Source organism: Plecotus auritus, assembly GCF_963455305.1.
Source record: "Plecotus auritus genome assembly, chromosome: 1".
Lineage (NCBI taxonomy): Eukaryota > Metazoa > Chordata > Mammalia > Chiroptera > Vespertilionidae > Plecotus > Plecotus auritus.
Window position 1 is genome coordinate 41,954,218 of NC_137770.1, and position 27,787 is coordinate 41,982,004.

A 27,787-nucleotide genomic window follows, 5' to 3' on the forward strand; every position below is an offset into this window, starting at 1 on the left:
ACTGAAGGTCCTGGGCATTTGACTTCAACAAACATTATTTTACAGGAGAAAGAGAGTACTTGGTAGGGGAGTTGGAAGAATTTTTACTGCCTTCCTAGTTATAATGAAAAGTAAATGAAAGAACTTTTGATATTGAGGTGATTTCTCTCATCTTCTAGGACTTTCTATCTCTTCTGAACATCTTTCTCAAAGACTTAGGACACCTACTTCTGTCAGCAAAGCTGTGTCTGGCGGCAGGGCTGATCTGGGCCTTCTAAGCCAGACTGTGTCACCAGAGAATCCTGGTCCTCAGAGTACCCGAAGGGAACATGCTGATGAGAAGACTTTGCTTTCAAATATTCCTGAAAACAGGTAGTTCTTTAATGTGTTATTAAGAGTTTAATAGATATTGACATTAAATGCTATTTCAGATTGTTAACCTGGTAAAATATGCAAGACATATTTTTAATTTAATTTCACAATGTCCATATTACTTTGAAATAGGGGAAACAAATGAAAATTACTGTTTTGTTTTTAATCCTCACCTGAGGATATTTTTTTCATTGATATCTAGAGACAGTGGAAGGGGAGGAAGGAGGCTGGGGAGAGAGAGAGAGAAAGAAAGAGAAACAGAGACACATCAACATGAGAGAGACACATGGATGGTTGCCTCTCGAGTGAGCCCGTACGGGGCCTGGGGAACCTGTAACCAAGGTATGTGCCCTTGACTGGGAATTGAACCCTCTACCCTTTGGTCTGTTGGCCGACGCTCTAACCACTGAGAAAAACCGTTCAGGGCAAAAGTTGTTGTTCTTAAATAATTCATGGAGTAGGTTTTAGAATTTTTTTTTATTTTTTTTATTTTATTGATTTTTTTACAGAGAAGAAGGGAGAAGGATAGAGAGTTAGAAACATCGATGAGAGAGAAACATCGATCAGCTGCCTCCTGCACACCTCCTACTGGGGATGTGCCCGCAACCAAGGTACATGCCCTTGACCGGAATCAAACCTGGGACCTTTCAGTCCGCAGGCCGACGCTCTATCCACTGAGCCAAACCGGTTAGGGCTAGAATTTTTTTAAAAAGCACACCCTCTTTCTTTTATTATCTATGTATTTTAGTCAGCTGAACATCTTGTCTCCAACTATTATCAGACAGAAAGGGAAATAAACAATTAATAATAACTAGGCATAGAGGAAACGATGGGCAAACAGAAAAAAGTATACCAAATTAGGACAGGGAACAGAATTGTTGCTTGCTAACATTGGCAATGGGAGAATATATCCAAAACTAGAAAATGAAATGTAGAACTGAAACATGGTTGATGAGCATATTACCCTCGCCCCCTAGGATGACAAGAAATGTTTCTACAACCTTTGTTTCAAGTTGTAGGAAATAAGAGAACTACATGTCTTGTGGGAGAAATGTAATCTTCCTGAAGCGCTAGCCTTACATAAAACCTAACCACTTTTCAAGGAGGTAGTACATCAAGCATGTCAAACTCAAAGGCTAACATGGGCCAAATTAAGTTTATGTGGGCCACAAAAAAACAAAAGCTTCAATTTTCATAGAAACATAGGTTTATTTCGATAGAAACATGCTGAATACAAAGGGCTGAAATAAATAAGTAATCCATAAAATAATAGAACATTTTAATATAAGTTAATATTTTTTCTTGAACATTAACTTACCAGACACTGAATAACTGCACAAATTAATAAGTGTAACTCAAATAAACCTATTTTTCTTGTTCTCCAAAAGCGAAATATTTCCTGTTGCACACACCAACAAGTCAGTCCAAGATTAATGACGTGGAAATTGGCTGCTAAAATATTCGCTGCTAGTATTAGTGGTGTGAAATAGTGTGTCTGTGCGTAAGGCATGTAAGGGAAATAAATGCAACACGATTATAGTAATTAGTCATTAGCGAACGTCGTAGTTTGTTATTAATAACTAGAGGCTCAGTGCACAAAATTTGTGCACGGGTAGGGTCCCTAGGCCTGGCTGGCGATCAGGGCCTATCAGGGCCTTCCTTCATTCTGCACTGCTCCCTGGTGGTCAGCACAAGTCATAGTGAGCGATCGAATTCCTGGTCTCTCGGTCGAACTCCTGAGGGGATAATTTGCATATTAGGCTTTTATATATATAGGTTATGTATAATAGGATATTGTAAAAATTAAGTTATGACATTTTTATTAAAACTTTCTTGCATACTGTTATATTGGCTGAGCCGCAAAAATATTTGTTGTGGGCTGCATGTGGCCCATGGGCTGCAAATTTGACATGCTTGGTGTACATGGTAAAGATTGATAGGAAGTACAGAATGAAAACAGCCAGGGGCACATTTTCTAAGGCCATCATGCCTAATGGATATTGGGTGCTACTGTCTGTCCTTCAGCAGTATGTATAGATCAGACCTTGAAGGTGATCTGTCTGGGAGTGGCCCAGGCTTCTCTCCCCCTGGCTAATCCCATCTGCTTTTGTTGGTAGAGTCTACAGGGCTGGTATCTGGAAACCAGGAAGCCTCTCTAGTGGGCTTCTACTTTCCCTCTGACCTGAATTGTTGGGGGTGAGTACTTGTATGTAGCCTGAATCTCTGCTATTTAGGGATGGTCTGAAAGAAAAAATCCCCAGTCCAGAGGAGGCAAATGAAGTTCTGTAAGATAGGCCGTGAGTGGAAGCTGGTGAAGGGGTTTCAGAATGAGCCTCTGGGAGTGCTCCTTCCCTGAAGGCCTCTGGCTCCTTGTCCCACTTTACTAAAGCCAGCCACCCTATAAGAGATAGACACCACTGAGGAGGATGGACCGACCACTTGATTGCTGAGAACTGACTGTGTTTGGGAAGTTATGCCCACTGGTCGAGGTGTGGTCGACCTGCTTCTTTGGTACCAACTTGTGATTCCTTCAGGATGGCTAGAAATTTCTTTAGTTCTCTATTCTCTGTCCTTAAGACTGACAGCTCTTTGTTCTGGCTGGTCAGTCCTGCATGGCTGCGCCTCCTGCATGGCTGCTTCTAATTTTGTAATTCTGCGTTTATAAAAGTCAATGAGGAGATCTGTTTGTGTTCTGGAAACTCCACACCTGACAGATGTGACTAAAATGCTACAAAGCTGTCTCCATAGGGTTTTTGAAGTATATCTTCTCCTGACGTTTCAGATTATCAGAAAGAGCCAATCATGGAGCAGGTTTTAGAATTTTTAATTTTTGATATAAACCAAAGTATATTTAGCCTTTGTGGGGACTAAAATATTTCAGATGTTCTAGAAATCTATGGATTATAAAATACCAATTTATTGTCATTTCTTAAATGCAAGTTATATTACTTTGTTTGTATGTCCTGTAGTTTATTATCGTGTTCTAAGAAGACCCATAATTGTATTTAAGTGATTAGTACAGGTACTCTTTAAAAATTTTTTTGCTTAATTCCCAAAAATAGTCCGGAAAGAAAGTATCTTGCAAATAAATGACTTCTTGCAATGAAGGCAAAGTGAAGTCAAAGACTAGAAAAATTGAGTATATTAAAAAAAAACACACACAAAAAAAACCCCACAACTTGCATGAGGTTGAGACAGATATTTTAAATAAAATTGTAAGTTAAGAACTTCAGTGTTATGTACTATGTATTCTATAACTAACAAGTAAATGTAGCCAACTCCAGCTATACAATAATTGAGTTGTCGCTTTACCCCTTCTCCTTACCTCCCAGAAATCAGCTTTCTCCTAACCTTTCTCTAGTATGTAGCTCTGGATTTGCATGAGGTTCAGAGAATTGCTGGTGAACTGACCAGCATGGAAACAAACTCATGAGCTTTCTGGGGAAGAATGCATTTGGTTTGTAAGACCATCCTGTAGTAGCTATAGTCCTAAATGAATCTATTTGGATCAGGCCTGATCTTGGACCAGGCGCTATCTTTGACCATAAAGGATAGTCTCAAACACAAAAGCTTGCAATATGTTTGATTATCTGAGTACAATGCTATATTTTTCTTTTTTCAGGAACATCATAATAGAAGATACTCAGTGTCCTAGATTACCAGATTTAATTGAAGTAAACCATGTAAGTTCTGTTCTAGTGTACTAGACAGACCAGCATGTTACTTACTTATACAATTACACATAGTAATTCTATAGAAAGCCCCCAGAATTTCCGTTAGAAATCTAAATTCAGGCCTGGCCGGTGTGGCTCAGGTTGCGGGCTCGATCCCCAGTGGAAGGCGTAAAAGAGGCAGCTGATCAATGATTCTCTCTCATCATTGATGTTTCTATCCCTCTCCCTTCCTCTTTCTGAAATCAATAAAAACATATTTAAAAAATAAAATCAAATCAGTAATGTTAAATGATAGTTCTTGTTTTAGCTTCTTTGAGACCATAGTGCCATTTTGTATTTTCCAGCTCACATCAAGATTATTTTTGTAAATTATTTCCTTATAGCATAGCCACATTTGTTTGTTTATGTCTTTATCTGGTTGCTTTTGCAATAGAATAGAGTTGAATAGTTGTGGCAGAGACCCTATGGCTCAAAAAAGCCTTAAAAAGATGTACTATTTGGCACTTCACAGAAAATGTTTGCCAGTCTCTGAAGTGAATACAGATACTTGCTGAGAAACTTTCCTTCAATCATACCGCTGCTATAATATTATCTTAACTCATTATTTAAGAAGAAAATAGTAGGATTTACAGTGTTCTTTAGCCTGTGTTCAGAATGTTGTCCTTCTGTTTTTATTATTTTTAATAGCAAAATGATTTTTTATAATTGTTTCGATGTTTGATAATTAAATATAATAATCATTTTTATTTCCAGGTTGTAAGTAAGATAAACTTTGAGATGGATTGTTTACCCAGTGAAAGAATGAGCTTGCCTCTACTTGCTGGTGAAGTGGCATGTGATATTAATACTAACAAAACAGAAGAAATTTCAGCTATTGTGGAAGGAATGGAACTAAATTCTTCAATGACAACACAGGATGTTTTGATGAGTAGCCCTGAAAAAGATATACCATCACAACATAACATCTCACAGGAAGAAGAGACTAAAATTTTCCAGTCAGGTGAGGTCTTTTTAATATATTTAATGAGGCTTTGTTAAATAAATGAAATTGCACTAATGCATAGATTATTGTAAATACCTCTGGGTTCCAGTTTCTAAGAATAAAGGTTGAAAAATTGGACAAAGTCGTTATTTTATGAGAATTAGTTTGTGTTGTAGTGCCCCATTCTTCACCCAAAACCTTCTGAGGTAAACCTGTTAAAAATCAACAGCAGATACTAGTCCACATTGGACATGAGTAGCATTTTACATTAGACCCAACTTTTTTTTAAAGTATATTTTTATTGATGTCAGAGAGGAACGGTGAAGGAGAGAGAGAGATAGGAACATCAGTGATGAAAGAGAATCATTGATTAGCTGCCTCTTACATGCCTTCCACTGGGGATCGAACCTGCAACCTGGGCATGTGTCCTCACCGGGAATCGAACCATGACCTCCTGGTTCATAGGTAGATGCTCAACCACTGAGCACACTGGCGGGGCTAGACCTAACTTTTTGGATCCTTCATTATTTATGAAAACTCAGAAAAATTCCCTGAAGTGTTTTTTAGTTCCCCTTTCAACGCACATACATCCTCAAGCCTTTCTTCAAAATGCCCTATTTTTCTTCCCTAATGCTTTTATTCCTACCTACTTTGTTGTGATTGTTCTGCAGTAGGAAACAGCTCTTGTATTTTTGCTCCTGGGAGCATGTCTGTGTAGTGTCCACTTTCTCCGCCGCCATTTTCAATCCTGGCTCTTGTATTTTTGTTATAATATATGACAGTTTCACCCACTATTTACATCTGCTACTCTGTGATGCTGTCTTGGCTGGGGCCTAAGGCAAAACATCATTACTTTGGCCAGACATTTAATACACTCCAGCTATGTTCTTCTTCTAGCATCTTTTACCTACCTTTACTATTACAAGCATGAGATTTGTTTATAGAAGGCTCTTTAAAATACTAAAATTAAGGATAAGAATTTTATTAAGAAAGTCAAACATATTTTTTAAAAATATGTTTTTACTAATTTTGGAGATAGGAAGGGAGAGAGAGAAATATCAATGATGAGAGAGAATCATTGATTGGCTGCCTCCTGCACATCCCCTACTGGGGATCAGCATGTGCCCTGACCAGGATTTGAACAGTGATCTCCTGGTTCATGGGTCAATGCTCAGCCATTGAGCCATACCGGCTGGCTGAAAGTCAAACACATTTTTAAAAACCTTATAAGATAACCTATATTTTTGTCTTAGCATTTGATAATATGGAACTTTTCATATTTCTCAGTGCTTTATTTCTAACTGTAAGAACATTCTTTAAAAAGTTAAAAATAATTCTTTTTTGTTTTTCAGTATTATTTGATAATAAAGGTCTTACTACTGAATGCCATCTTCTTGAGTCAGTAAGTTTTTCAACTTAATTTGAAAAATGTCTTTATGTATTAGATTTGTTTTATAAAAAGAATATTACTCAAAAAAAAGAATATTACTCACTTTTTAATTTGTGTACAAATTTTAAAATTTACATCTTTTCATTGTTTTCTTTACTGTGACATCCATTTGTTAATTTTATCAAAATGGAAACAAAGTTTTTATGTTTATATGCTTTAAAATATAGTAATTTTTAGTATTAAACTCTGAAGATTTATTTTGCCATGTGATTTATGTATCAAATTTGTTATGACAAATTGATTGAATATTTTTATATCTAATGTGTGACTTGGATTATGACAGGTATTTCTAAGTGATACAGGAAAAATGTAATGTAAGGTTTCTGCCCATCTGAACTTGTGGAGATAATATCTGTGTTACCTTCAGTCATTGGTATTTTCATCCTATTCCTTTTAGATTACTGTATTTGAAAGCTATTTTATTTGAAAGCTCCATTGGCTTTACTTTTGGTGATCTCTTGCCTCTAAGTCTAGTTCAGACACTAGCCTTTCTGTGAAGTCTTCCTATAAAACCTCTCATCTCTCCATGTTAATTAATGTGTAGGCACAGGTGCATACAATTGGACACATTTAATCTCTTCTTTTTTTAAAAAAAAATTCTTTATTGTTGAAAGTATTACATGAGTCTCCTTTTCTCCCCATTGACCTCTCCCAGCCCATTCCTGCCCCCCAGCACAGGCCCTCACTCCCCTATTGTCTATGTCCATTGGTTATGCTTATATCCATGCATACAAGTCTTTCGGTTGCTCTCTTAACCCTCCTTCCACCTTCCCCTTCCTTCCTTATGAGGTTTGATGGTCTGTTCGATGCTTCTGTGACTTTGAATCTATTTTTGTTCATCAGTTTATGTTCATTATATTCCACAAATGAGTGAGATCATGTGATACTTATCTTTCTCTGACTGGCTTATTTTGCTTAGCATAATGCTCTCTAGGTCCATCCATGCTGTTACAAATGGTAAGAGTTCTTTCTTTATTACAGCAGCATAGTATTTCATTGTGTAGGTATACCATAGTTTTTTTAATCCACTCACCTGCTGATGGGCACTTAGGCTGTTTCCAAATCATAGCTATGGTGAATTGTGCTGCTATGAACATAGGAGTGCATGTATTCTTTCTGATTGGTATTTCTGATTTCTTGGGATATATTCCTAGAAATGGGGTTACTGGGTCAAATGAGAGTTGCATTTTTTTATTTTTGAGGAAACTTCACTGTTTTCCACAGTGGCTGCACCAGTCTTCATTCCCACTAGCAGTATACAAGGGTTCCTTTTTCTCCACATCCTCGCCAACACTTGTCATTTGTTGATTTGTTAATGATAGCCATTCTGACAAGTGTGAGGCGGTACTTCATTGTTGTTTTGATTTGTATCTCTGGGATGATTAGTGACTTTGAGCGTGTTTTCATGTGCCTTTTGGCCTTCTGTATGTCCACTTTCGAAAAGTGTCTATTTGGGTCCGTTGCCCATTTTTTGATTGGGTTGTTTATCTTACTTTTGTTAAGTTGTATGAGTTCCCTGTAAATTTTGGAGATTAAACTCTTATCGGAGGAAACACTGGCAAATATGTTCTCCCACTCAGTGGGCTCTCCACTGAGCCAAACCTGTCAGGGCTGTTGATGGTTTCTTTTGCTGTGTAGAAGCTTTTTATTTTGATGTAGTCCCATTTGTTTATTTTATCCTTAGTTTCCATTGTCCTAGGACAGTGGTTGGCAAACTCATTAGTCAACAGAGCCAAATATCAACAGTACAACAATTGAAATTTCTTTTGAGAGCCAAATTTTTTAAACTTAAACTTCTTCTAACGCCACTTCTTCAAAATAGACTTGCCCAGGCTGTGGTATTTTGTGGAAGAGCCACACTCAAGGGGCCATAGAACTGCATGTGGCTCGCGAGCCGCAGTTTGCCGACCACGGTCCTAGGAGATGTATCGGTAAACATATTGCTGCAAGATATGTCTGATATTTTGCTGCCTATGGATTCTTCCAAGATTTTTATGGTTTCCCATCTTACATTTAAGTCTTTTATCTATTTTGAGTTTATTTTTGTATGTGGTGTAAGTTGGTGGTCTCGTTTCATTTTTTTTGCATGTATTTGACCAATTTTCCCAGCATCATTTACTGAAGAGACTGTCTTAACTCCATTGTATGCTCTTGCCTCATTTGTCAAATATTATTTGAACATAATGTCTTGGGTCAATTTCTGGGTTCTCTGTTCTGTTCCATTGGTCTATATGTCCGTTCTTGTGCCAGTACAAGGCAGTTTTGAGAACAGTGGCTTTGTAATATAAGTTGATATCTGGTATTGTGATCCCTCCAACTTTGTTCTTCTTTCTCAAGATTGCTGTCACTATTCGGGGTCTTTTTTTTATTCCATATGAAGTTTTGGAGAGTTTGTTCTAGATCTGTGAAATATGCCGTTGGTATTTTACTGAAATATGCCGTTGGGGATTGTACTGAATCTATAGATTGCTTTGGATAGTATGGACATTTTAATGATGTTGATTCTACCAATCCATAAACATGGTATATTCTTCCACTTGTTTATATCTTCCTCTATCTCTTTTTTCAACGTCCTGTAGTTTTTCAAGTACAGGTCTTTTACCTCCTTAGTTATGTTTATTCCTAGGTATCCTAATTTTTTTGTTGCAATGATAAATGGGATTTTTTTTTTTTTTTAGTTTCTCTTTCTGTAAGTTCATTATTGGTGTATATAATCTCTTCTTAAGAGAATAATATGAATATATTATATTCTTAACTTACTATAATTTCAGGAATCTATTTCCCTTATTGACTATAAATTCCTCTGTAGGCATAGCTGTCTGATTTATATTCACTGTGGCACAAATGAAAAAGTGCTCTGTTGCCTACTCAGTGTTTACAACGTTGTTTTTCAGCCCTACACCAGAGATTTTTATTTCAATGAACTGTAGTAGGTCCTTCATCAAGTGATTTTACTGGGTAGCCAGGGTTGACAACTCTGGTTTACAGCCTTACCTTGAAATTTTCCTGTGCCCATTGCCAAATGGGTCAGGGACCTTAAACAGAACTGAGCAGCCTACCTGAGAAAGAGTTCAAAGTAATTTCATAAAGATGCTCACCAATCTTGCAAGAAGAATTGATTAATTCAGTGAGAACTTCCACAAGGAGATAAAAAGTGCTAAGCAGCGATTATAATTGAAATGAAAAATATACTAGAGGGATTCAACAGGAGACCGGATAAAAATTAAGCACAAATCAACAAGCTAAAAGACAAAGCAATGAAACACACCCAGACAGAGCAGTAAAATGAAAAGGAATTTTTAAAAGTAAAGACACTTTTAACAACCTCTGGAACAACATCAAGCAGAATGACATTTGCATGGTAAGGGTCCCAAAAGGAGAAGAGAGGATCAGAAAAATTATTTGAAGAAATAATAGCTGTGAACATCCTATCTGGGAAAGAAAACATATCCAGGTCCAAGAAGCTTAGAGAATTCCAAATAAGATGAATCCAAAGAGAACCACACCAAGACATATTATAATTAAAATGGCAAAAGTTAAGGAAAAAGAGAGAACCTTAAATGCAGACAGAGAAAAACAACTTATTATGTACAAGGGAATTCAGCAGAAACTTTATAAGCCAGATGGTTCTGATATATTCATAATATGATTCAAATTGTTTCATAATTTTACATTATTTTACTGGTAAATCTTAGTGCCTTATACTTTTTTCTCCTTGTGAATTCTTTTCTATTTTCATAAATATTAGAAATTATATTTAAATTTTTATATGTTGATCTGTCTATTTTAGACAAAAATTATTACTTACTCCAGCCTTAGCTGGTTTCGCTCAGTGGATAGAGCATTGGCCTGCGGACTGAAGGGTCCTGGGGTGGATTCCAGTCAGGGGCACATACCTCGGTTGCAGGCTCGATCCCCATCCCTGGTTAGGTTGGAGTCTGGCTCTGTGCAGGAGTCAAGTGATTGATGTGTCTCACATGAATGTTTTTCTCTCTGTCTCTCTCTCTCCTTTCCTCTCTCTTTAAAAAATCAATGGAAAAATATCCTCGGATGAGGATTAACAAAAAAATATAAAAATAGGCCTTCAAGTAAAAGGCCTATTAAGTGCTGTTATATGGTTAGAGTAGGTTTGTGAAATCTGCATATGATGTAAGATATGGCCTCAATTGTATTCATCATGCAGATGCTGCTGAAGTGCATTTGCATATTACTAATCACCCTTTTAGGCATGTATTGTTAATATACCTTGTCAATGAAAAACTGTTTGAGATTAGATTTACTGGAAAGTTGCACAATCATTATGTTATTAATTTATTGTTATGTGGAAATGTTATTTATGTTATTAATTTACTATTAACTTGCAATGTTGAAGTCAGTTGGTGAAACTCTTAATGGTTCCTTAAGTGACTTCTCTGAATTTATTCTCTAGACGGACCTAAACTACAGTAATCCATTTACTCCTGTGGAGAAGAGACGTCGAGAACATTCCAGACACATTTCCTTTGGTGGTAACCTGATTACCTTTTCACCGCTAAGGGTCCTCAGTGGGGAACAACCAGAAGAACTTTGAATGTAAAAATAATTCCTAACATTTCCTTCTTATCAATGCTGTGGGGTATATTCTTAGAATACCAAAAGGTTGAAGTCTGTACTTTTGTTTGCTTCTATTCAACCCATTTATATGGTGTCATGTAATATTTTAATACTCAGTGTTCATCCAAGTGTGTTTTAGATATGATACTGTTTCTAAGGGAAGTGGGGATATTTTGTACAACAGCCATGCAGAATAAAAGATATACCATGCCTTGCCTTTCTTCTTTAAGATGTATAAGCTTAAAGCTAAGAACACTTACTCAGCTTATGAGTACTCTTCAGCTTAATCAAAATATAATACTAAACTTTGACAGAAATATTTGTATCCTTTCATACTTTATTTTTAGTTTGAACTTTAAATTTGTCAGTATTGAACAGCTTTGCATATTGATTTTCCAGGATATACTGAGTTTCTTTGGATGAGCTTTCTGGCTCATCTGATGTCAGTTTACATGTTACAGTTTCAAATGGTTAACTAGGTGCCCATTAAATTCCTGCCTTTCCCATTTTCCCCTTGACATGAATGACAGGCTTTGAAGGAAATGCCTTCTTCCTTTGAAGAAAATTATGTCAATCACTTAATCTCTTTTATAAAAATCTTAGCTATAGATTTGTAGAAGGCAGGGCTGTCAGAATAACAGAGCACCAAGAAGATTCAGAGTAGCTAAAGCTTGTACCCAGACCCGGGCCCAGTTATTTCTGCCTTCCAATGAGTTGAACAATAAGCAAGAACTTTATGGATAACACCTCCCCCCACCCTAAGATTAGGGGTTTTCAAACAAGAAAACACATGTTTTGTTGTCAGAGGAAGGGTGTTAGGCTTGCGGGAAAGAAAGTATTTATTAAATCCATGCAAGCAATTGGGAAGCTGTGTGGGGTGCTGACTTAGAAGAATGTTCTCTAAATGCCTAAAGTCTTAGCAAAAGATGAAAATAGCTTTTATTCATTAGCAGCCTGTAATTGAACAATTCAAGCAAGACAGGCAGAACAAAGTAGCATATATAAAAGTTAGGGTTTTCTAAGGGCTCAGGAATGAATATGTAAAAGATGTTTGTGCAAAGTAACCCAAGACTTAGAATCTATGGTGGTAAGTTTAGTAAGGTGTACTAGTGAATCATTTAGAAAGCTTTTGCTGCTATATAATAGTAAAATGAACTCAAACTGGCTTAGCAATAAGGAAATGTATTTCATAAGTTGTCAGGGTGATTCTAGGCACTTTATAATTAACAGTTCAGTGTTGGCATCAAGGTCCAACATTCTGTTGTCCTTGGCACGTGTCTGAGGCTGGGTCCTTTGGGGTCATATTGTGGCTGTTAGTGGTAATCAGGGCTATGTCCTTCCCTGTGGTCTAGTTAGACCAGCTAATGCCACATGTCTGTCTTTAGTAAGACTGAGTGAGTGGGGGATTGTCTTAAACTAATGATTCCCTACTGAATCTGGGATCATACCTGAATAAAATCACAGTTATTAGGACATTGGGAATGGATTTTTGTGTTGGCAGCTATCAGTGTCTCCTACAACTAGATAAAGGATTCTTGGGCTATTGGACTCCAGAATTATGAGGTATTAGGAAAATCCTTAAAGACTAAATGAAAGAAAACTGCTTGGGTAGAACAAGACTCTTTCCAAAATCAAAAGGGAATTTTCATTTATTGAGGACCTATTATATCATAGCCCCTTTGCTACATATTTCTTTTTCTTTTTTAATATATTTTATTGATTTTTTACAGAGAGGAAGGGAGAGGGATAGAGAGTTAGAAACATCGATGAGAGAGAAACATCAATCACCTGCCTCCTGCACACCCCCTACTGGGGATGTGCCTGCAACCAAGGTACGTGCCCTTGACCGGAATCGAACCTGGGACCCCTCAGTCCACAGGACGACACTCTATTCACTGAGCCAAACCAGTTAGGGCACTACATATTTCTTTTACCCTTGAGTCCATTGTTCATTATCAAGAATAGACGGCCCCAACATAAATGACAAATAAACAGTTAACTCTTAGAATATTTATTAAATGGATGATTTATAAGAAGGATGTTGTTGAATAAAGGCAAAATTTTTCACTTACAGTGAGCATGAAACTTTTAAATGGGAAAGGTGTACATTCATTTTTATTTTTTAAAAGAATATCTGCCCCTTTAAGATTATATCATAGTGTGTGAAATACTGTTGAGACTGATGTCACCAATAACTGCCAATGCGTTGATTTCCCTGAGATTTTTCACCCGGTGATTGTACTGCAACAAGTGAGCATCATTGACTGCAACCTTGAAGTGGTCAGATTCTACCAGTATTTGGATCTGAAATGGCACATACACAAAACTGTTAGAAATGCCCGTTGATTTCAAAACCAGTCTGTCCTGAGCTCAGGGTGTTCACATTTCATCTTTTGTGGAACAGATTAAAATCCTGAAAAAGTAACTTTATTGCAAAAATAAACTCCAGACTATTCAAAGATTTACACAAAAGTGACAAAATATTTAGAAGATATATAGTTGAAGCCACAAAGGAATAAATACTGTCTACATAAATGATGTATCTACATAAAATAATGTGTCTACATAAAAAGTTTTCATATGGCCTACAGCATCTAAAAGTAAAAATAAACACTAACAGGAATCCCCTAACGAGCAGCAAATGCTATGAAGTTGGATAATAACCACTTTGGGTAAGAAGAGGGAAAACATAGTCCCAATAGTGGATGTGTTTAACCCTTACATCCTTTTTGAAGTAGCACTTTGGCAATATCTCAGTTTTAAACATGTATATTTTAATAAAATTCTTCTTCTAGAAAGCAAAGAAGAATAAGCAAAGTTAGTACAGTATTTTAGTAAAATAAAACCTTCCCAGATTTTATTGGTAATATTTCCAAAGTTTCATCAATAGAGTACTGGTTGAATTATCACATATCTAAACAATGAAACATATCTAAACAATGTTCTGATACTGAAAGATGTCCATTAAATGTAGAATATGGTCCCTATTTGTCTCTGCCCTTAAGGAGCTTATAGTCTAGTTGTGTTATTACCCACTCTACAGTCAATCCAACTAGTACTGTGAACCTACTAAATATTTGGTGAAGCAGTGCTTAAAAATCAAAAGTGCTGTATGTCATAGGAAATACTGGAACGGTATTCACTAAGTTGCAACCTTCAGGATGTAAAGGATAGAGAACTTTTTCAGTTAATTTAAAAATCTATATATTTTTATTTTCCTAAGCATGTATTAATTTTAGGATTAAAAAATTTTGACTGTGCTGTCCACCTGAAACTAATATAATATTAAATGTCAACTAATTTAATTTTTAATTTAAAAATGTTTAGTTTTGGTTTCTATGTCACTATGTTTTTTAAGGGACTAAGTCTCAGTCCTCCTGAGACTTTCTGCCTTTTTTATTAAAGATGCCATTTTTCTCATTTCCAGAAAAGCTTAAATTCAGAGGTGGTAACAGTGTGGAGCTGGGGCGTGTGCCGCTCCTAGCCCTGTTCCAGCCTACTGATGATCATGGGCGCCTGGGATGGGGAGGAGCTGGTTAGGTGTCCCAGGATAGCTCCCCCAAATTCACTTCAAGTGCATCGTGATTTTAGAGTGATTTCCCCATGAGCGATATGCATTATCAATACATAACAATAGCAATAACTTACTTTGAATGGTTTACCATTTTCAAATGGGAAAATCGTCTGTCTTTCTTCCTGTCCCCAGATATTATTCAGGTTTGTATTGCAAACAATGACTCTCTTGTTGTTCTCATTGAAGCGTGGGTTAAAGTGGAAGGCCACATCATTCCCTCTCTTGAAATTTAAAATAAACCTGTACAAACCAAAGGCAAGAGTTAGTAAAATGATTCAAGTTGTGTATTTGCATCAAGTGAAGAACACGCAGAAGAATACAGGAAAATTTTCTTAACAGAAAACAAACCAGAGAATGTGTTCAAACTGTACACTAGGCCCAATATTAGTAAAATACTGAAAGTAAACAAAACAGTACGTGTTGAATTGTTTTGCCTTGCTGTCTTTGGTCATATCATTCTCTTCATTTGTAATCCCCTATTTATCCTTCTACTCATGAAAACCCTTCAAGGTTTCCTTATAGAGATTTGAGGCCACTTTAAGGGCCGGTTATGCTTTCCACTGCAGATGACATGCCCTGCCAGGTCGCTTTTAGTACCTATTGATGGCAAGCCAGTCACATAAATAAGAGGTCAACTTCCTGGCTTCCTCCTAGTTAACCAAAAACCTAGTCCTGAAACAGAAAGAATGAGATTATGTACTTAATGTCCTGTTGCTAACTTGTAAAATCATGACAATGTGTTGAACTTTCCATAATGTGAAGTGGAATTGATACAAGTGCTGGCTTAACTTTTTGACCTCTTTCCTTCTCCTTGGATGTTAACACAAACACAAGTCCCCTGACTGTTAAAGTACTAACGCCACCCCCCAATTTCCCCAAGTGTGCTCTACAGAACACTAACATCAGAATCTGTTAGTACTCTTGTTTTAAAACAGAATCTGCACTTCTGACCCACTAATAATAATTCCCTGGGTATTTGGATTCACCCAGTGATAGACCCAACCATAGATGTTTTCACAGGGAAAGGATCAAAAGAGTCAAATGGCAATAGAAATTGTATTTGACTAAATATCCAATGGCTGAAGATATGGTCATCTCTACCACCTTAAGCGTTCTCTTTGCTTCTTATTCCTTACATAGAATGTGCAGGACCAAGCAACAATTATTTCAGTTTCCTATCACCTTGGCCATTTCAACCAAAATTAGTTTTGATCTACCACAGTCTCAGTCTACATCTCTGATGTAATTGGAGTTTAAGTTTCCAGTACAATAACCTTAAATAAAGACAAAGATACCAGTGTGGTTCTGTGTGATAGGGGTTGGAAGAGGGGAGCAGAACTTAACAAATTGTGCCCTAGATGGTTTGGCTCAGTGGATAGAGCATCAGCCTGCACACTGAAGGGTCCCAGGTTTGATTCCAGTCAAGGGCACATGTCTGGGTTGCGGGCTCCATCCCCCCCAGTAGGGGGTGTGCAGGAGGCAGCAGATCAACGATTCTCTCTTATCACTGATGTTTCTATCTCTCCCTCTCACTTCTGCTCTGAAATCAATAAAGATATATATTTTTAAAATTAACAAATTGTGAATGCTGTATGCGGTATACTTATTGGGAGGAAAGATGGATAAGAGCATGGGCAGAAGGATATATATGTTTTGTAATTTTCTGTGAGATAAGCTTTAGAGAATCCAGAGGAGGCTGGCTAGAGGTTGGAGTGAATGGGCTATTTGAATGTAAAATGAACAGATCAGAAGCCAGTCCATCTCCTGGTAACAGAGGAGGTGGTTCCTGTTGATTCACCAGGAGCAAGGTGACAGACACTCATAGAGGCTGTCTGTGGATCCTTGAATAAACCCGTGTACACAGCTTGAGTTAGTATCTTTTGTATACTACTTGTAAGACCCAGAGACATTAATTAATGGCTGCAGGAGCTTTAGTGGTACCACTAACCTCAGCGACAGGCAGCCTGGAGGGCTTCAGGATAGATATCCTTAGCCTGTTTGTATTGTATGTAAGCAGGCGACCCAGGGCAGCCACAAGTCAGCATGGATTTCTTGAAAGCATCTTAAAGTCTTATCCCTCCTAGCTCACCTCAGTCAAACCAGTTCCAATGGCAAGGGTTGACTTCTTTGGATGAAGTCTTTAACTTGAACAATCTTTTCAAACCTTTCAAGTAAATAGTGACTACTCAGAAGACAGGGTTCTCCACCCTGCCACTTGTCATCTGTAGATCAGGCCAACACCTTGGGAAACTGTGACCCTGCAGTTGCACCCACTGTGAAGACGGGCATGGCAGCCAAGCTCGAGAGCTGAGACCGCACTGTGACCTGTGCGCTGCAGGGAGACTTGCATGAGTGTGAGGACACAGTGGGATACCATTCAAGCTCTTGGATCAACGCACCACTATGTCAAGTGGGACCTCTTGCTTTGGAATTCTCACTTTTCATGGTTATCTAAAGTGCATGCTTGGCTTTTCAGACACTATATGATTCAGAATGGAGGGGTGGCCAAACATGACATTACAAAGACTCTACTGGCCTTTAATGCCAGGAGAAACCCTGCTCTTCCTCTTTCTCCTCACAATGTAGAACTCAGTTCTATTCAGGTTCTGGGTGAAAACCAAGATTTGGCGAGGGAAACCTTGTCTCCTTGGTGGGAACACGTATTGATTTATGGGATAATCCATACTATGGAAGAGCCAAGACTCTTAAATGTATAGTTTTAAAAATTCTGTTAAATTTCAAGAGATCAGTCTTTATTCAAAAACCAATCAACAAATGTGTTAGACATTTAAAGTTTGCTCTTTACCTGTTTGCATTGAGTTTTATTATACCCATAACTGTTATCAGCATGCGAGGCATGATTCCTCCAGTGAAAGCCATTTCATAAGGCACAGTCTGGGGATGAAAAATATGTGTATTAATACAGAGTCATGTTTTCTTGGGGAAAGAAAGAAAAAGATGTTGCTAACGTTCAAACACTGAATACATGTGACTAACACATAACCTTAAGTTAAGCCATCTGTCAGACTCTCGGGCCACCTTGCCCAGGGCCTGAAGAGGTAAGTTCCCTACGTGCACAACTAATAATTGAGAATTAAAGCCATTAGTTAATTGGTGCCAAAGGCAGAACATAGTTCTTTTTGGAGCACTGTAGCTCTTATTACTAGGGCCATCCCAATCTGTAACTCATTCGTTTAGACTATCTTTTGAAAGGGCTTAAGCTAGACCTTGCAATCAACATTAACAATTTTGTGCCACTCTTAAGACTTATCACATAACATACTTCATTATGTCACATTCTTGGGCTTCTAGGTTCTCATATGTTTTACTCTCAGCATCAGCAGAGTACTTCGTGTGTAGCAGATACTCAATATTTGTGGAATAAACATCTTCCAGTTAATACATTTCCTCGTTCATTCCGCAAATATTTATGTCCAAGGTACTGTAAATATTCCCCAAAACTCCATCATTGGCCTCTTCTTTTTCCCCTTTAAATTCCCCCCACCGCCAGGTCCAACTATCATCCAAGTCTTTTTATCTCTAGCCCTGATCAGTACTAGTCCCGTACTTACTCCTTCTGGATTTGCTACTGGTGCTGCAGATTCAACAGGTATGAACTGGAATTGTCTCTCCTGCCTCCTCCCCAACCAGTCCCCTTCCTGGTGCCCTAGCTGTCCTGTCTTGAAAAGCTAGTCATTTCTGACTCCTAAGACTTAACCAGCAGATCCTAAGGTTCTTCCTCTGTAGTCTCTCTCCCACCTGCCTCTTCCTTTGTATTGACTCCTTGTACCCCTATATCTGCAGTGGACTAACCATCTGGGTCTTCTAGACCCTGCCTGATGCCACCCACACCCCCAACGCTTTCTCTGCACTTTCCTATGAGTCTAAGCTGACCTAAAAGCAGATCAGATGCCACCTGTGCCACCTTCTACCTACTCCTGAAAGGGTCTGCTCCCAAGCTGTTATTGAACTCTTTCCTCATATCTGCTTCCTTCCCAGCTGGACTATAACTCTAGTAGGGAAGGATCTGTGTCTGAGATGTGTCTAAAGCCCTACAGACTTAAGGTTTTGTGTGTAGAATTTCTTTACTAAAATGCGTTTTAATATAAATGAAAATTCAATCCTTAGATCACAAAATTATCTTTAGAAGGTTTTTCAAAACCTGATTATCTTGGTTCTCCCTCTCCCCATGTTCTCTCTATGGTCCTGGGCAAGCTAATATAATGCTATTGTCCCATTTCTTCATGTGGAAAGTGGGGATAATAACAGTATCTTATCGGGTGGTTATGGGTTCAAATGAGATCATCCATGTAGAAGCACACTGCTGGACATGCTGTTAACGTAGTGTTTATTAATACTAATAATGAAAACTTTCCCCCATTACTATGCTCTTAACTTGATTTTTATTAAAGCTGCTTTACAGATGCCTTCAAAAGACGCATTAGCTTCTCTTTATGCCAACACTGCACATGCTAAACTCAATACAAATAACGATTTTTTTTATTGGACCAGCATACACTGTGGCTAGTCCTAGAATATGGCTCTAAGCAGTGAGAGTAAAGCTTCGGGTCTCCCTGCAGCACTTTGCCGGTGTGAGTGCCCAGAACCAGCTCCCACCCAGAGCGCTGCAGAGTGATGGCACCACAGCCCACACAATTGCCGTGTTCTCCATTAGCTTTGTCCTGGTCAAAATCAAGTGCATGAAATGACTGACTCCATCTTACCAGTGGTCCATTAGGGATGTCAGTGGGGCCGGCACCAGGGTAGGCCGCAGGCCCACTTGGCTGTCCGGGGTAGGCTCCTGGGGCATTTGGTCCGGGATAAGCAGGTGTTGTAGGGCCAGGGTAGGCACCAGGAGGTGCCTGTCCGGGGTAGGCGCCAGGACCGGGGTAGGCGCCAGGAGGTGCCTGCCCGGGGTAGGTCCCAGGATAGGCAGCCCCCGGGTAGCCTCCTGCCCCAGCAGGCGGGTTTCCCCATGGACCGGGCCATCCTTGAGGGTTGGGGTTCCCAGACCCAGATATGGCATCATTAAGCTGGAAAAAAAGATACAAACAATTCCTGGATGAAAAACATTCACAAAAATAGAATTTTCAGGAAAACAGGAATAAGAAATCCAAAGTGGAGGGACATATGAAGATATACAACTCATATCCATAAAAAATTTTCCATCTATTAAATAGTTTTGAGTTCCCAAGACTAAAATTAGACTTTGCGATTATATGCACTTTATCAGTACATGTTGCCCATCAACTGATATTGTGCAGGGTTGCATTTTGGTAATTTGCTAAAATAGAGCTATCCATCCTCAATGTAAAAGCATGTATTTTCTAACTGACATGAGAAAAACAATCACAAAAATCAGGATGCTCAGACTGTACCACACTTCCCATTGTCAGCTTATTTCTCAGCTCCTGGCCCACGGAATCCACCCACTTCTGTCCCAGGCCTTTTGGTTGAGGGGCTGCGCTTAGTGAGGCCCAGGCCTCTCTCTACCTGGCTTTCTTCCCAAATCTATTACCGGAAAAACATGACTCCGGCCAACAAGCCCTCATTGGACAGGTGAGGCCAGAGGAAGGCACCAAGAGTTAGAAGGGAAAGTCTGGCATTAAAAACAAAACTCTCCACCTACATGGGATTAGAAAGTAAGACAACAGACATAAAACACTTACCGAAAAGCTGTCTGCCATTTTCCTGAGAGGAGAAAAAAAAAAAAAGAAGAAGAAGAAGATAGGTTATGATTTGATCTGAAAAGATTTCGTGAGTTTTCATTTAAATTTAACATCACAAATAGTTTGTTGTGTAGTTCTAGTCCATTCACCGGCATTCTTCTAGCACAAGGCAATCTATTTCCAAAATACGTTTAAATCAATAGCATGAAACCACAAAGGGGTCTCATCAAAGGGTGGTGATGCATTCCAACTAGATTACTAAATCCTCCTTAACCCGTAGCTTTCAGTCCAATCACAGTAGCGGGTGTTCTGAATCCTGGGAGTGCCAGGCCATACAATGCAGGAGAGAGAAGACTGAGGGCGAACATGTTCTGCCCCTTTCCTGGGTAACGAATGGGCACAGTTCTGGTTTCCCTTTGGTCCTCCTTCACCGTCCTTCCTGTGTTCCTTCCCCACCACCTCTTACAAAGGGTCTGCATGTTAATATCAACCTCCCCCCCGCCTGGTTTTCACGGACGGCCCCTTGCCCTCTTCTGGGTTTTAGGAGAAAAGCAGAGGTGGTTGATTCTTAGGATCTGAAAGACATGCCCCTCGGATGTAGTTCTGCCGATTATTTGTTCCTTCGTGTGCACATATTTGTGCCTGCTCTGCACGGGTGTGGTGCAGGCTCCTGTCTGGGTGTGAAGATGGATAGGCCAAGGCCTATGTGGTCAAAGGCTCCACAGGCCGGAGGGATCACAAGCAGCCATGCCATGAGCCAGACTGTGTGCTTCGGGAAGTCACAACCAGAACAACTGCTTCTAAGCGGGGAGGTGTTGTTTGAGCTAAGCCTTGGATGTGGAGCAATGAAAAAGACAGGCAGGCACAAAATGCTTGCTGTTTTGAAAAAGTACTTGTTGTTCCAAAGTGAAATATTTGGCATTATAACAGATTAAAGTTAAAAAAAAAAAAAAAAGTTGGGCAATGTGGAGGAAAATATTTTGGGGTTTGCCTTGCCCAAAGCTGCCTCAAGGGATGACCTTGCTTGACACACCATTCCTGCCTTCTCCTGCTCCTCCCTGTAACTGCCAGGGTGTTTGATACCTGCTCCCACGGCAGACACTCCAGCACTGAGGGGAGGAGGGCGACTTCCAAATCCTGAGGCCTGGGTGAGTTTTACCTGGACCTTAAACAGTCAGAATCTCTGTTTTCCTTGAGTTGCTCACTCATGATATTTACTTGATTATTTTCTTTTTCTTTTTTTAAATATATATATATATATATATATATATATATATATATATATATTGATTTCAGAGAGGAAGAGAGAGGGAGAGATAGAAGCATCAATGATGAGAGAAAATCATTGACTGGCTGCCTCCCACACACCCCACACTGGGGATCAAGTCTGCAACCCAGGCATGGGCTCTGACCTCCTCGTTCATAGGTCGACACTCAACCACTAAGCCATGCCAGCCGGGTTCAATTATTTTTAAAAATGACAAGGGATCTAACAAATGGTGACTATTTGATAGGTCCTAAAAATGTGAAGTATTAGAATTTTTGGTAAAAACTCAGACAGAGCTCCTCTAGGACTCCATGTGTGCCTGCTCTGCACGGGAGTGGAGAATAAATACACACGGTATTTATTTCTTGCACATCTCTTTTATAATCTGAGCATTCTCAAACGTATTTGGAAGCACTGTGTCCATCTTCCAAGGTGGGAAACCCCTGACTGGGAGGTACAGTGACTCTCCCAGGGCTTCCACTCACTGTGTTTCCTATAGGAATCGACCTTTGAAAGCAAAAGGAGGGTGCTCTTCTGCCTGTGCTTCCTTCCCCCAAAGGCTGCCACTGCCTAGGAAACTGCTGCTACCACAGGGGGAACTCGAGAGAAGAGTTGTTACGGAAAAGGAAAAGAAAGAACATTACTTAAGTCAAGGAAAATAAAGCCTCTACTAGTATCATTTTGGATACTAGTAGAAAACAATCTTGAACTTCAAGGTGGACAGAGAGCTTAGTTCCTTTTATTGCATAAACGTCCACTCCTAGGCAACATACCAAAGACCCAGCAATAACTTTATAAATGTCTTCACTTCTTTTAAATACCCGCCCCCTTGTGTAGGGGCTAATTCCTAACCTCGGCACCATTGACATTTCAGGTCGGATGCTTTGGGCTTTTTTTTGTGGGTTTTTTTTTTTGTTTTTTTTTTTTTTGGCTGGGGGAGGATTGTCCTGTGCATTGCAGGATGTTTAGCAGCATCCCTACCTGGCTTTAATGCACAGTCAGTAGCACCCCAACCCTCCCCACCAATTGTGACAACAAAAAAATGTCTTCAGGCATTGCCAAATATCACCGGGGGAAGTGGGGAAAAGGCAAAATCTGTCTGGTTGAGAACAACTGGTCTAGACCAGTGGTCGGCAAACTCATTAGTCAACAGAGCGGCAAACCACGGTTTGAGCCGCGGTTTGCCGACCATTGGTCTAGACTGATTCGCATGTGATTTCCTACATATATGTACACACACAGGTCAATAAGAAACAAGGGTAGTTTCAATGATTAAAACTAACCAAATCTGTGCCATTGGCCTGATAAAGTGGCTTATTATCATAACTCCAATCAAACTAAGATGTGTTTAAAGGCAACCAGAAATTCATATAAAAATGGCATTTCCAAGATTTAACATTTATTCTTTATAAAGTCTCTACTCAAGCATATTCAGTTCATTTTCCAACATGACCATAACGATCTGAGGAACAAAGCCAATTTCCCTTCACGTCCACTGTGTTTCACACACGCCTGGGACGGCAGCTTGGGCTGTGCTGTGACACGTGAGGCGAACCCATCAGAATAACTGCAGCCTGCGTTGGTGTGACGCTTTGCAGTTTACAAGGCACTGTAACATACCTTACCTACTCTGAGTCTGACAATCATCTTACGAAATTGACAGGGAAAAGTAAATATTCCCACTTTTAGAGGTGTGGTGACTGAGGCTCAGAGAGCTGACATGGTGGCCCAAAGTCATTCTGTCATTAGGAGGCCAAGGACCAGGGTCCAAGCAACCTGACCCCTAATTCAGGCTCATTTGACACTAATATTAAACCTCACACTTTGAAATTTGAAAGTGTTAATTACTTCATTTAGAAATGATGTGTCTTATTCGTTCAGAACTACATAACATGCTGAAGTTGTAAACAAATTTAAAAAGAGATGATGTTTTTGTCAGGAACCTAGCTGGGTGACTCATTCAGTGTGCAATGATATTGAACACAAGAATGCCATTGTGCATAGTTGCTGGGCTGATTATAAACACATTTAAACCAACAACGTGTACTTTTCCAAAAATTGGGTGTGTGCTGTTTTGATTTTGTCAACTCATAACCATCAGATCTCTTTTTTTTAAAAGGATTATAACCAATGATCCTTTTTTGTTGTTAATCCTCACCTGAGAATATTTTTTCCGTTGATTTTGAGAGAGAGAGAGAGAGAGAGAGAGAGAGAGAGGAAGGGAGGGGAAGAGAGACACATTAACTGTTTGCCTTCTGCACCAACGGGCCCCGGGGATCCAGCCTGCAACTGAAGTGTGTGCTCTTCACTGGAATTGAACCTGCTACCATTCAGTTTGTGGGCCGACGCTCTATCCACTGAGCCAAATCGGCCAGGGCAACCAATGTTCTTTTGAAATCAAAGTCAGCAACCTTAGAACTTAAAATAAATAAATAAATACAACAATAAAAAAACAACATCTATTTAGATAAATACCTTCCTTACTTGCCTGGAAAATTTATTTCTTTTTCTTAGATGAGTAGTTTATATCTAGAGAGACAATCAAATGTAAGAAAACTCTCCCCGCCAAAACCGGTTTGGCTCAGTGGATAGAGCGTCAGCCTGCGGACTGAAGGGTCCCAGGTTCGATTCCGGTCAAGGGCATGTACCTTGGTTGCGGGCACATCCCCAGTGGGAGGTGTGCAAGAGGCAGCTGATCGATGTTTCTCTCTCATCGATGTTTCTAACTCTCTATCCCTCTTCCTTCCTCTCTGTAAAAAATCAATAAAATATATTTAAAAAAAAAAAAAAAAAAAAAAAAAAGAAAACTCTCCCCATGCAACTGAATCTGTAATATGTGAACTCCATTCTGGCATTTCCAGAATCAGAGAATTCTGAAGAGTCAGAAAAGAAAGACTCCGTTAAAGACAAATCAAAAAGGATGGGAAATACTGCTGGAGTCTTCACATTTGGAAAATCCTGCAGGAAGTGCTTCAGTTTGGTTTGGAATAAGGAATTTAAACATGAGTCCGAAGGTTGACCGTCTGTTAACTGTAGCTTTTCTCTTTAATAAAGAGCAGTGTCCACACTGCTATGTTATTCTAGGCTCACCTAGCAATTAATCCAGTTGCTCCAGCTCCCAGGAGCTCTTCTGAAATTTCTGCTCACAAAGGGCCCTGACTTTTACACAAGCCGTAAGGGAAGTCGATCATGAGTGTATTTCCTCAGAACCCCAAGGTACTGCCCACACTTCTCTCCAAAGAACACAGGCGGGGCACTACTTCCTGTCCTCGCTTAAACACGAAGCAGGACTTGAGGAAAGTCCACTTTCCAAAGACAAAGTCAGTGAGAATGAGCTGGGATAAAGGAAACTGGTCCTTCACTAGGATTTCTTTCTCATCATACTTCCTCAGCATCAAGAAAGGTAAAGTTACTTTGTGCCTCTCAGTTACAGATTTTTCCCCCATGGAAAAGCTGATGGCCAGTCAAGATAGAACACATGATACTTCGTCAGCAGCAAATTGTAAGCCTGCAGCAAGCACTATCTGGCAGGCTTACCACTCAGGATTTAACGAGCAGAACCCGTGTGGGCACCAGACCCAATGTTACCGCGCTGTCCCCAGCAGGAGCCTGTGTTCCACAGGAGAGGCTGTCTTTTAGGTCAGTTACCACGAGTCTCAGGAACATCCAAGGACTGTCACCAAATGTGCTGATTCTAAGTGTAACTCCCCAACATAATGAATTTAGCAAGCAGCTCCAACCTCCCAAAGATCAAGCATGAGGCACAACCATCAAAGAAATAAGAAACTCTAAGGATTCAATGTCTTTTTCCACAATGACCATTTTGGAAAAATACATTTTTATTATTAAATGTTAACTTTTACAGAAACAGACTTCCCCGGTATGAAAGAGGAATGTTATAAACTTGAGACAAGTGAGTCAGAATTTTGGAAGTTGGTGAAATTTTTTTTTTCTCATGTTCTGTGCCCAAGTTGTCAATTTTTATTGCTATCATTTAAATATTGTTGTTATTACTATTGTCAGAATTAACGGAGCCTGCCTTCTATTTCTTTCCCAGAATACTAGAAACAGACTGGGTCACGGAGGACCAACTGTCCTCATTGTCCAGCAACCCAACTCCCAGGAGTCACTTTACAAATATTCCACAGTATCTGGAACAGGAATCCCTAGCTTTAAGGGCTAGCCTGAAACCTGTCACAGCCTCAACCTATGTGTGCCTGATTCCCTGGTATTGAGCTCCTAATCCTCAGAGTTGATGCATTGTGGTGTTGTTATTTGCACAACTGATAATTCAGAATAAATCCTCAAACGTGTTTTAACGCGCGCGCGCGCGCGCGCACACACACACACACACACACACACACGCAACTTCAACTAGAGCGCTGCACACTCGGACCAACAGTTTGCCACACCCTACACATCCTCAGCACAGATCTGCGATCCTGAATGCTCAAATGAACCAATCTGATCAGGGATTTGCAAAGCTTAGGGTTTTCGGTCTTTGCCCAGCCGGTCACCTGCCCCTTCAGGGCGTGGGGCAGCACCTTTTTCTGTGGGATCAGCATCCAGAGGGCAGTTTGTACCCCTGACGCTGCTGGGCTTGGTAGACAACTCACAGCAAGATCAAGTGGCGGGACAGCCAAGCCATGGGTGCCAGGTGCCGCCCTAGAGACCCTGGGCAGTACGTCCTGCGTCTGGGCTCGGGGACCTAGTTCCTAACGCCAAGCTGGAGCGCGCCCTCCCAGCAGCTGATTCCCAGGTGGTCCCGCGGCGGGAGGGCGGGACCGCGGCTCAGCCTCCCGGTTGCCGCAGAGGGTGCCCTGCGTCCCCGCCCGGCGTCCGGACACACCCGTCCCCACCACACCCAGGAGGTGCGTGTGAGTCTCTGGGAGACATTGCTAACTCCGCCTGAGTCCGCTTCTCTAGGGGTCAAAGACGAGGGACCCGCGCCCAGGCGGCGCCCACCGCTCCGCTCGGGGCTCTCCAGCCGTCCCCGCCTGCAGGGCCCCGGGAAGCCAAGCCCCCAGAAACCCCCCTGCCCCCCGAGCCCTGCAAAAGGGCCCGTGCACCGATCAGTGCCCGGTGCCCTCGCCCCTGCCCGAACCGAGCCGCCAGCAGGTCGGGTCCCCGTCCCCGGTCCTGGGCGCCCGCGCCACTCACCCTGCGCCTCGACACTAGCTCGCTTGCTCCGGGTGTGGCACTTGGGGAGGTCGTGTTCTGGACCGGGCGGCAGCTCCGCGCCTCAAATACGCCGGGCCTGGCCCGCCTCTCTCAGGGCGGGGCCGTCACCCCTGCCCACCCGGCCTCTCCCTGCGGAACAGGCTGGGCGAGCCCCAGGCCCCGCCGGGTGCAAAGGACACCCTCCGGACCCGGGAGACGGCGGGTGGGACCTTGAAGGGCGGCCCCCTCCCCAGCCCCCCGGGCCGCCTGGAGGGTGGTCACGTTCACCATCTTCACCTAAGACGTGGGGGGGGGGGGGGGAGGTGGGGGCGGGGGAAAGGGAGAGTCTGCGAAGCACGTAGTGCGCCTGCCTGCTTGTTTTAATGGTGTTTACTTATTTTTTGCTTGCTTGCTTGTTTTAACGGTGTTTACTTACTTTTTGCCTGAATTGCAGGTTATCTCATCCCTTCTGCACTGACTTGACGTAACCCTTCTCTCAGAATCAAAGCCGTCCCAAGAAGTGCACAGTCACTTGCGTCGGGGGAGGGGCCCTGTCCAGTTTTCTGAGATCCCAGGTGAATTGCTCCCCTTTTCTTGGCTTTCTGAACTGTGATGTGGGCACACCCTTCTCACAATGAGAGCGCGTTTGCTTTTGCTCTTTGCTCCCCACTGCATCCTCAGCGTCTACGCAGTGTTTGGTGCGTAGCAGGTTCTCCGGAAATATTTGCTTCATGAATGAATGAATGAGATAATGAATCACTTCCTAGAAAATCTGACTATCTTTTTTTCACAAAAGGTGGAGAGAGTCCTGATGAAGGAGGGAGCAGTTAAATACAAAGTACCTTTAGTAAAGGGAGAATAGGGCACAGCTACTCCTCTAGGAAAGGCTGTTACAAAGGATATTTATTGATGGTTGGGAGAGAGATTGCATGTAGTATTTGGTTTCATTTAACTGGGTAATAGCTGACTGAAATGGTTAAGGATGTCCAAGATTAATTTTTTTTAAGTTCAGATAATTAACTTTATTATCTGAAATGTATTAAGACTTGAATGTAAGACCTGACAAT

General features: G+C 40.6%; 2 protein-coding genes and 1 pseudogene across 5 annotated transcripts in view; 1 reads left to right on the plus strand and 2 right to left on the minus strand.

Annotated features, from left to right (window-relative positions):
- DLGAP5 (DLG associated protein 5) overlaps positions 1 to 11,261 on the plus strand; it is a 41,956-nt gene extending 30,695 nt beyond the window's left edge. Inside the window, exons 15-19 of the mRNA XM_080643304.1 lie at positions 159 to 351; positions 3,974 to 4,034; positions 4,779 to 5,025; positions 6,360 to 6,409; positions 10,887 to 11,261. Of these exons, the coding sequence (XP_080499430.1) occupies positions 159 to 351; positions 3,974 to 4,034; positions 4,779 to 5,025; positions 6,360 to 6,409; positions 10,887 to 11,027 (692 nt within the window). The 3' untranslated portion in view covers positions 11,028 to 11,261. The remainder of the gene's footprint in view (positions 1 to 158; positions 352 to 3,973; positions 4,035 to 4,778; positions 5,026 to 6,359; positions 6,410 to 10,886) is intronic.
- On the minus strand, positions 2,390 to 3,145 carry LOC308253763 (E3 ubiquitin-protein ligase RNF212B-like; annotated as a pseudogene). Its single transcript has one exon. The product of its transcript is annotated as an E3 ubiquitin-protein ligase RNF212B-like (transcript).
- A 1,784-nt stretch (positions 11,262 to 13,045) lies between the features above and the next one.
- Positions 13,046 to 27,413, minus strand: LGALS3 (galectin 3). 3 transcript variants are annotated; one of them, XM_080671118.1, is made up of 7 exons: positions 26,721 to 26,779; positions 23,719 to 23,971; positions 20,294 to 20,315; positions 19,349 to 19,657; positions 17,431 to 17,519; positions 14,699 to 14,864; positions 13,046 to 13,354 (listed from the first exon to the last, which is right to left on the minus strand). In XM_080671118.1, exons 2-7 carry the CDS (start codon positions 23,799 to 23,801, stop codon positions 13,199 to 13,201), a joined length of 825 nt encoding a protein of 274 aa, XP_080527244.1. In that variant the 5' UTR covers positions 23,802 to 23,971; positions 26,721 to 26,779; the 3' UTR covers positions 13,046 to 13,198. The 3 variants fall into 3 exon arrangements, with proteins under 3 accessions (XP_080527244.1, XP_080527245.1, XP_080527243.1); XM_080671119.1 differs by lacking the exons at positions 23,719 to 23,971; positions 26,721 to 26,779 and adding an exon at positions 27,157 to 27,413; XM_080671117.1 differs by lacking the exon at positions 23,719 to 23,971 and having other exon boundaries at positions 26,721 to 27,031.
- Positions 27,414 to 27,787: the final 374 nt, after the last annotated feature.

Coding starts and splice junctions, on each gene's coding strand:
- LGALS3 (XM_080671118.1), bottom strand. CDS start 23,801: ATGTGTCTCTCTTCCCCTCCCTTCCTCTCTCTCTCTCTCTCTCTCTCT. Junction 19,658..20,293: donor AAATGGCAGACAGCTTTTCG/GTAAGTGTTTTA, acceptor CTTTTTTTCCAG/CTTAATGATGCCATATCTGG. Junction 14,865..17,430: donor ATAAAACTCAATGCAAACAG/GTAAAGAGCAAA, acceptor TGGTTTGTACAG/GTTTATTTTAAATTTCAAGA.